The 10,766-nt window shown below is 37.2% G+C and overlaps 1 protein-coding gene across 1 annotated transcript; it reads left to right on the top strand.

The window, feature by feature from the left end:
* Window positions 1-9,447: 9,447 nt before the first annotated feature.
* Window positions 9,448-10,107, top strand: LOC140139635 (trace amine-associated receptor 1-like). Its single transcript, XM_072161339.1, has one exon. It carries the CDS (start codon window positions 9,448-9,450, stop codon window positions 10,105-10,107), a length of 660 nt encoding a protein of 219 aa, XP_072017440.1.
* Window positions 10,108-10,766: the final 659 nt, after the last annotated feature.

The following is a 10,766-nucleotide window of genomic DNA, read 5'->3' as shown; positions in this document are numbered from 1 at the left end:
TCATGTGCAACACAGGATCGATGGTTAAAGAAACGACGTCCACAAACGTAAACTTTAACTAGAAGGCTATATATTTGTACACAAATACGGCTATACCCGCATGTTATCGGTGTACCCAAACTAACAGTCCTTATTTGCTGATGACTTAAAATAGCTTAAAATAAAGAAATTGTAAAAAGTCGCCCAATTGGGCAGAAAATCTGTAAAAAGTGAAAGTCCAAGTCACAAGGTTTATGTAAAAAGTCCCCTCCCAGGGGAGTCGTCTCTCTTACTCTCCATAGGTTGCTGTTGTCAGTATCTCTTACTCACAGTGAGGCTATGCAATATGATTAGGGGGGAACTAATCCAGAGGGAGTATGTAAATTAAATGGAACAGCCATTTCAGAGGGAGTATGTAAATTATACGGAACAGCCTTTTGGGGGCCATTTCAGAGGGAGTATATAAAATTAAATGGAACAGCCAATGGGTATGTAATTTAACTGGAACAGCCTTAACGCTTCACGCTGGTATTTCCAATTATGATATAATACGATCTGTCTTAGTCCTACGTATGTGGGGTGGATGGGTGTGTGGGTGTTAGTAACAATATAATTCTCAGGTGCTATCTGTGTACATATTCTGAGCCCGGAAGCTGCTTTCTTTGATGAGAAACGACCCGCCCTTTGTTTTAACGTTTGGGGCCCTGGGGGCCATAATATTTAACTTATGAGGCATATATTTGTGTATATTCTCATTGGCTGTTCCATTTAATTTACATACTCTCTCTGAAATGGCCCCAAAAAGGCTGTTCCGTATAATAACTTATGAGGCCCATGTACATAATTATGTTGAAGGATAGTTCTCTAGTGCTATCAGCAGACTCAAGCTGGCCACTGTAGCTACTTTATATACTGAGTAATGGCCGGCCCTATGTTTTAGCGTTTGGGGCCCTGGGGCCAATATTATGTGATATATGGGGCTCATATGTACATATAACAATGTAATTTTCAGGTGCAATCTGTGTACAAACTCTGAGCCATAAAGCTGCTTTATATGATGAGAAACGGCCGGCCCTTGGTTTTAACATTTGGGGCCCTGGGGTCCAATATATATGACTTATGACTTATGCTCATGTACATATGTTAAAGTATGATTCTCAAGTGCTATCAGTAGACTCAAGCTGGGCATTGTAGCTGCTTTATTTACTGAGTAACGGCAGGCCCTATGTTTTAGCGTTTGGGGCCTGGGGCCCATATTTTGTGACATATGGGGTTATATATACATATGACAATATAATCCTAAAAGACCTATCTATGTACCAAATCTGAACCCTGTAGCTACTTTATTTGCTGAGAAACGGCCGGCCCTTTGTTATAACATTGGGGCCCCTGGGGCCCCCAGCCTTGTACATCTGGGGCCAAAATGGGCAAAAGGCACATCTACAACTTAGGGCCCATACATATGCCACATATGAGCCCTAGTGATCTTATACCTTTAGAGCTAGGCTTGTCAATCTGTTGCACCATATTTTAACATATGGGCCCCTGGGGCCCATAACATATAACATATGGGGCTCTTGTATATTTGTAAATATATTTGTAAAAATAAGGCTATCAGTGTACCAACTCAGGGCCGTGAGGCTGCTTCATTTGATGAATGGCGTGCTTTGTATTTTCACATTTGGGCCCCTGGGGCCCGTGACCTTTGACCTCTGGGGCCAAGATGGCCAAAAGGCACTTCTACGGGGTAGGGCCCATAAGTGTACCACATATGGGCCCCAGGGCCTTTGTAGTTTTAGCGCTAGCCTTGACAGAATGATGTGTTTGATGAAGGAGAAGGAGGAGAAGGAGATGAAACCACAGGATGGCAATATACCCGTCCATGCTTCGCATGCGGGTATAATTGCTCTTGATTTAATGACATTCTAGATGCTCTAGATAAACTAAAGACCTGATGAATTTATACAGTGTTTCTAGATGTTTTCTACTTGACAATTTCAAAGACCAGAGCATAGGGCCTGCACTTTGGCTCGACATTTGAAAGGGGTGTGAATTCATTTTTGGATACGCCCCTATTATAATTAGGTAATACATGTACCACATGTAGTAAATCTGTCTGCTTTGTCTGCATTGTGCCGTTCTTAAGCAAATAGTTAAACACGATTTCATCCAACATTATAACAATAGCTCTTTTACAGTGTGCAATCATCCCGGGCAATAATTGGGCAATAATAGAGGATGTGCGTGAAATTATTGATTGGCTCCATACAAAGGATTTGAACCGGTGTCCTTCACCGTAATCATGGCGCAATGCAGTGCATTCAATCAAACGTTGTCGTCAACCTATTTGATCGTATAGTGCATTTGTTATGTGTGTGAGACGAGCTGTCGCGGTAGATTGCAATAGCTTGTAATCATGGTTTTGTTGAATGAATTTGAGTACTCCTCCATATTTACAGTATGATACGTCATAATCTAGGTGATTATTTGTATTGGATGTCTTGAATACGCTGGCGAAGTTGTGTAATAATCGGATTAATGCTATAACAGTAGGTGAATACAAGTTTTGAATATATCGCGTTGCAAAGCCCCATTCAGTGATCCCAGCGCCCGGGTCCCAGCGAAAGTGGGAAAAAAATCAAATTGTTACTTTCAAAATGAAAAAAAATGGCAAAAAACCCAAGAAAACGGCAGTATCGACGAAGTTGATGCCCCATTCAAATACATGTAGCTAATTTATATATACTGTCAGTATATAAATTACAGATTCACGTAAATGCATTATTTTTGTCTTAAATAGGCCTACTCGGCTTTCGGCTGAACCACTAGCAGAAGATACCAAATTGATGTTTTATGACCTTTGAAATTCTTTTGTTGCGAGTGACATGGTCAGTTCAATTCACGCCGAGTGTCCTTGACAGGTTTGACTCTGCTTCAGTGGTCATGAAAGAATTCAAAAGATAACCTCTGCCCCAACAATCCCAAGCAATTGTCTGAAACTGCTCTTCGGATGATGTATAATAAGAACTCAGTCGTCAAATGATGTTAGTCATATAATGACCAAAAGATTATTACTGACTATATCATTGAAGACTGAGTTCCGCAGTCTAGTACAAAATCTGAATTTTGATGATTTTTACGATCGTCCGGATGAAAAAACCACTTCAGTACCCTCCTCTCCTTACCCTGGCAATATGAATAAAAGAAAAATAAAGAAAAAAATTAAATAAAACAAGAAAAAAAAAGTCAAAGAAAAGAAACAATAAAAGAAAAACAAATATGAAAAGTTCGAACAATATTTGGTTTATAAAATTAATGTGACCGTGATGAGGCTCGAACTCACCACCTTCCGATTTAAAGTTCGAAGCGCTCGTGTACCAAATTCTGATGCCTTTCCAAGTGAGCTAGATGCTCCTGAGATACGAAATAAAAATAATTCCATAATGGTACAGTGCAACAGAGCAAAAATGCCCAAAGCTATATAATTTATGAACAATATACACTACACATAAAAAAATACTACTACAAGGGAATTTCAACATAAGAATCCAAACAATTAAGTACCAACATGTACAGCTTTGTCCTTATATCACATTTGGGTTTTTAACAAAATGTTATCAAACCTCTACTGTGATTGGCAGCTGAAAATGGCCATCCATTCAGCAAGTGGCTGCTAACTGACCTTGACAGGCTTGAATGAGCACTGCCATCTGCTACAAAACCATCACACTCTAGGACCTGGTCACTCCATAAAGCTACAGAGAGCACAGTATTTTGACAATGGAGTGAAATTATTGATTAGGTGCGGATTTTAAAAGTACAGCTTCCATGCGTGTATAGCAAAAAATTGGAATAGAATGTTTGGAATCATGTAACTAAAATACTAAATACATTCTGCAAAATGTGCTCTGACCAATATATAAAGCATTTCATTAGCTTTAATTTGACATATTGTTTGACATGTTTGGAATTATGGTAAATCATTAAATAAAATATTTATTTATTAATCAATTATGTCAATTAATTAAAAATTTAATGCAAATATGCATATTTTCTCTGACATAATTGTAGAATTTGACAAGAGCCATCTTTCTTGTAAGTTTGATTCTTATAACATACCGGTATCGTTGCGTCCCGTTATAGTTGCAGAAAAAATACGCGTCCAGGACACACATACGCGCACCCCCCCCACACACACCCCAGGGTATCGTACCGTTTTACAATCGTATAACATTCATTGGCGCTAGTAGTAAATTCCAATTTTCTTTGCTTTACCTCAATTGTTCGGCTCAAAAATTAAAGGGGGACATATCTGACAGTAAAAGCTTACATTTTATGGAAATTATGTTTAACTATTTGCTTAAACAGCACAAAACAGACAAAGCAGACAAATTTACTATGGGCCTATACGTATGCCAGGGACTGTGTTGAAACGGCTTCCACCCATTGTCCCATGCGGGTTGTTGGTTTACAAATTATCCTCAGTTGAGCAAGCATGAATAATACGTTGATCGTAGTCCGAATAATCAGTCCCAGAACCAGTGGCGTAGCGTGGGTCATCTGATTGGGGGCACCGACCATGATTGGGGGGGGGGGCGCACCGGGTCTGATTGAGGGGCACAAGCCATTTTTGGCAATTTTCCTATGGGATTTTTAAAATTTTGCAATCGATTGGGGGTGCGGGCACGTGCCCCCCATGCCCCTATGACGCTACGTCAATGCCCAGAACAAAATATAAATTTCTGACATGATCGTGCTCTGGGTTTGAACTGTTTCCGTTTGAAATCTTGATGGCAAATTGGACAAAAGAAGCACATGGTTCTACTTGACCTCCTGAAACTTCCGGGAATTCCGGGGAGGGGTCAATCAAGGTCACATGGGGTCAAATTTTCAGAGTGCTCCAACTATGCCAAGTAATATATCAAAATACTCGTATGGTCATGAGGATTCCAAAAATGTATAGTTTGTTATTTGTTCGCTAAATATACATTTTTGGAATCCTCATGACCGTGTTATGCGTCAAACCTTTCTACAGTACGACAGCAACTTTGTGACCTCTTTTGTTCGACAGAAAATTTATACGGGTTGGTGAACACGGGTTACGTAACACAATGTTGAAATTTTAGCCGGCAAACGCTTTTGATCAAAATAGCTCCAGAAATGGAAGACGCGGGTCGTATATTGCTCCATTTATGTACCCTGACCACAGATAAGATATCAAACATTTGTGTAAAGCAACAAATAACGTGTAAAAGTTTAATTAAATGGGAAAAAAAGAAGCTTGAACATGTCCAAAGTAGCTCGGAAAATGAGAAAAATTGCATGTCACGAACACAAAAATGTTCATATCATCCAGCAAGAAAAAGCGCCGGAATCGAAAATGGGTGTCATGTTATAGAATAACTAAAGTTAGCTTGCCTGAAAATTGCATCACTTTAGCTTGGGGTAGGCCTATATTTCTAGTCGCATATTGAACATGTTGAAATGTTTATCTTTGTGCGTGACTACTGTCACGCCATATATTGTACGGGCGATGTTTTTCCTGCAAAGAAACTTTCATTGTCAATTGTCCATTGTTGGTTATTTAACTTGAAAATAATACTCCCAACGTTCAAACAATTTTAAAAGTCAGTTAATTCATTCCAGAAATAGAATACACGAGTGAGCTACTGAGTGGGAATAACATTGCTATTATTGTCACCGAATTAATCATATCTCTGGTATGGCTTAGTGGTAAATACATGTATTTGGAAGTTCGATCTTGGTTCGAACCCCGCAAGCACCTCTCTTTGATTTTCGATTTGATTTTAACTCATATTTTTAAATCCTAGTTTTCATATTTTTATTAAAGCCATAATATACGATTTCGGGCAAATTTGAAGTTTTGTTATTCCAAAAATTATAACAATATTTATAATATTAGTAAATAACTGTCAGGAAGGTTTTCACGTTACATTTGAAGCAGAAGTAGCGAGATAAAAACGAAAAGAAAACACTTACTATCTTGACCGCTTAACTGTGGTGTTCTATGGGGGACTAGTCTTAATAAGTTAGTTGCTCTATCTGGACAACGAACTTGGCTGATTCCAATTAGGTGTAATCCGAGGTGTAAGTTGGACATTGTGTAAAAATTACAAATATGCCAAAATATTAGGTTTGAAATTCGTGCATCTCATGATTTAATATGTATGCATAAAAGCTCATAAAATATGTTACCGATAGGGAGGAGTCTAGTCCAATTAAAAATCGTGAAAATCTGTGTTGACGTTCCTTTATTTGATAGGCCTATATATATATTCTTGAACTTTTAAAAATTACTTAAGTTTGACATGCTTTATTTGATTATTTCATATTGAAAGCTACTGAACTTAAATGCATTTTTTGTAAAAAAAGATATGAACTCGAATGTAGGATTAGGCTTAAACATGCGTTTCTGTGGCATCCACATCTCTCATACCACATTATTAAAATATTATTTTGTAATATTAATATTGGTATCTCAATTATAAATTATTTGGCTTTGCATTGTTACTAATTTATTACAAAATGTTTTTTCTATATCATGTTATTTATATGTATGTGTGTTGAGATGAAAATAAAACTGAACTGAACTGAAATAAATTATGAAAAAAGTGGGCCTTCAAGCTGACATTCATTAGGCCTATATTATTAAAGACAAAAGGGAAGGAGAAAAGAAAAGAAAACGAACTGAAAAATTCCACATAATCGATAAAATAACACGGGAATCGAACTCACAACCTTCCGCACTGCACACCTTCGCTCTGTCCACAAGCCATCGCAACTTGTTCGGGCAAAGGGTATTCTTTTGCTATCTTATTTCTCGTTCAACATGTTCAAGGATCTCACTCAACAACAATCTTTTCAAAACTGCTTGTACTTCAGTTAAATGAGATGATACTACCTTCTTTGACGACTACAATATTTTGTTACACAATAGAGTATTTTGCATTTATAAAATATATAGCAATAGACGTTTTTAATTGCTATATTAATCAATATAACATGTATAGACAGCGCCGGCTGGGATCCATTTCGTGAAGCATCGTGACACTTGCAACGTGCGCTTACGACACGAGGACTCAAAGAACGCAACTTTTCAACCTACGACTAGGTTATTCCACCGCTCATTTTCGCTGAAATTTTAAAACAAGCTGTGGTTAATTAATGTTTATCATAACAGAAAAGCATTAGACCGGCGTTTCCTCAAAGCTGTAGATATAACCATTTTTGTTATCGTGACATGCATTTTCTCTAATTTTTTAGGCTACTTCGCGCACCAAAAGCATTCATTTTTTCCACAATAATTCAACTTTTACACGTTATTCTTTGCCTTATACTCATGTTTCATATCTTATCTATGGGCTCAATATGGAAATGAAGGGAGAAACGACTCGTGTATTCCATTTTTTTTATGTTTTCTGAAAAACCGTATTTGCAACCTGATTTTCAACATTGCGTTACGTAACAGCAGAGGTCACGCCTGTAAAAATTACCGGAAGTGAGCTAAGTTGCTGTCGTACTGAATAGTGTGCTTGCACGGAAGATCATAAGTTCAAATCATCCTCCAGATACGCTCCAGAAGACATATGCAAATGCATGGAGTACAATACCAATCACCTGTAAACTGGTATAGATCAAAGTAAATCTTTGTACTCCATGCATTAGCATATCTTATGGAGCTTGTCTGGAGGATGATTTAAACTAATGACCATTCGTGCAAGCACTCTATTTGACATAACTTTAGAAATATTTGAATAGGGCAACATGAGTAAATAATAAGAAAACAAACATCACGCCCTCGATGCAACTCGCATGTAATCGAAGGCCATAAAAGATAACCTGATAAAAATAGCTTGACAATTATAGCTATCTATAATCCGTTTCGAGTCCCTTCATACACAGTCCCTGGTCCAATGCATATACTGTGTGTATTGTTCTCGGGTATAGTCAATGAAGTCAAGCAAACATGTATTACATTTTGAAAAGGCTATAGTGTATCACAGGCATGTATTGAATGGCCAGTCATACAGGAATTAATCAACTTGCAGTGACTGGTTCCTTTGTTACCACATGTCAGTCATCTACATGATCTATTGGTTTTTTGTACCATCGTATCACAGTGATGGCCAATCACAGGCGAAGTAATCAAATAGCAGTGACTGTTGCCTTTGTTACCACATGTCAGTCATCTTGTGATTATTGGACCATGTAAACCTGCAAAAAACGAGCCAAAGTGCAGGCCCTATGTTGATACTCTCTAAATGTAAAAGTGTGAAATTTTCACTCCTTGTCAAAAGTGAACTGGTTTTTACTCTTATCGAGTAAAATTGGCTCCTATTCGAGTGACAAGAGGGTAATATAATTCATTCTAAAAAGATTGATTAGTTTTTACTCAATTAAGAGTGAATTACCACTTTTTTGGAGTGAGAGTCATTTCATTTCCACTCTTTTGAGAGTGGGTTTCAGTCTTTTTAAGAGTGAGAAAGCATTCTTTTGAGAGTGAAATATTTTTACTCTTTATAAAGAGTGATTTTTACTCTTCAAGGACTGGTCCCTAGAGTCACTCTTTGTAAGAGTGAATTTTCACTCTTTTACATTAAGAGAGTATGCACATAGCTTTGTATGGCACACAGCTTTATTCTTTACAATAAATTCATGTATTTATTACATCTTATTCATTGTCATGCCAGAAGAAAGTCGCCAATCAAATTATATTTTCTATAACCAACTGGTTAGTAGTGAGCAACAAATAGTGGATGTTGCATTTATTGCATTGAATATCCTACTGTGTATGCTAAATTTCATTATATTTCTTTGAATGACATATTAACGTAGAGTTAAATGATGTCTAATTTTTCATATGTGTCATATCACATGATACTTTTGTGTATAATTTGAAGTGAGCTATGACTAAATACATTATATTCCTTTCTGTATGGTGTCTATTGTTGCTTCATCATACTCTTCATTATACTGATAGTCAGGGATGATATTTTGCTCTTGCGGCAAACTGTACAGTTTGTTTGACTCAGTCTTGTCCATCTCTCATTCATTATCTTGTTTTTGTGAAAATCTGACATTTATTCTTTGTTCATTTCCACAATGTTTTCGAGTAACGCTTCGAATCCATCGACAAACTCACCAGGGCTTTTATTTGAACCAATTACTCAAACAGGACTTATATGTATCATTAGCAGCCTATTCGTCATTATGATCACGGGTGTATTTGGGAACTTACTAATACTGCTTTCTATCGCTAGAAATGCATGTTTCCAAACTCCCACATACGCGCTTGTTGCCAACTTAGCAGTTGCAGACATATTGAATTCTGTCGTCGTTGTGCCATCTATGATTATAAGCATTATATATGGATCGCTTCGCAAACCTGTGCCCTGTAATGTACTTGGCCCGCCATTCATTTTTGTGAGCATTACCAGCCTACAGACAATGACATTTATTTCTATAGACCGATATGTAGCAGTGACAGCTCCACTTAAGTACCATTTGAAGATGACGAAAAATATCGTGGCTTTGATTTTATCTTGGACCTGGCTCCTGCCTATAATAACTTGCTACATCATGCCATTTGCAGACGGCATGAACTCTTTTTACTACAACGACACATTTCTTCTCTGTTCCCCTTTTCTGGGGGATTTACGCATCATCGTACCAGTATCCCTCTCTTCAGCAGTTATTCCTTCTTTTCCAGTCATGTTATTCTGTTATTTACGAATATTTCTTATCGCAAGAGCACATATTCAGAACTTGAATGCCCAAATTCCGGCACAACTCAATAATAATCAAGCAGCGAGAAAAAGTGAAATAAAGGCAGCAAAGGTGTTACTAATAGTCACGGGAGCCTTCTTGTTATGCTTTATTCCAGCCTTGCTTGTAGCTGCCTGTTTTCTTCTCAACAATGGTGTTTGTACCTCTTTTCCAATAGCATATCAGAGAGCATGTATGACATTAGGAAGACTTAATTGCTTGATCAATCCAATTATATATGGAGTATTTAATAGAGGAATGCGTGAAGCGTTTCGTAAATTGGTAAACTTTTCCATATTGCCAAGGGCGTTGGTTGTTCCATCAAGAGAAATCACATACTGACGTATTTGCAAACTACGCATTTCGAGAAAATCGAATTTAGCAATTTTCATTAATTTTGCTGTAAAATCTTGATTAAAAAATTATTGTCAATTAAAACCTGGTTAAGAATAATGCAAATATACCATATTTTTAATGTAATTCACTTATCATATCAGAGCATAACTTATCTGGCAAAAAATCAATATTAAATAAAATACGTAACTATGTGGAAAGGATTAATAACAATTTCGCCGTTCAAATGACAAATACGTCGCGCAAATACGTCACTATGTGAAATAGTTTCGCAAATACGTTACCATGTGAAAAGGACAAAACAGCAATTTTACCATGTAATGACAAAGTCGCGCAAATACGTCGCGCAAATACGTCACTATGTAAAACAGCAAATTCTTCAAATTGCAGATACGACAAACTGGGCTTGCGCAGTATAGGTGATCGCCAAATACGTCGGTATGTGAAACAGACATTTCAAGGTTGTGCAAATACGACATAATTAAATTAATTAATATCTTACTAATTAAGCCACTTTAAGGCATGCCTTTGGTGAATATATAGAGTAGAGCATAACAAACATAATATACAAATTTTCTCACAAATGTTAAAAATACGTCAGTATGTGATTCGGCCGACGATTTATCCAATATACATTGCTTACCAGT

This window comes from Amphiura filiformis, chromosome 18, assembly GCF_039555335.1.
Source record: "Amphiura filiformis chromosome 18, Afil_fr2py, whole genome shotgun sequence".
Taxonomy (NCBI): domain Eukaryota; kingdom Metazoa; phylum Echinodermata; class Ophiuroidea; order Amphilepidida; family Amphiuridae; genus Amphiura; species Amphiura filiformis.
Note: the sequence above shows the minus strand (reverse complement) of the source record. Positions and strands in the feature narration are given on the sequence as shown.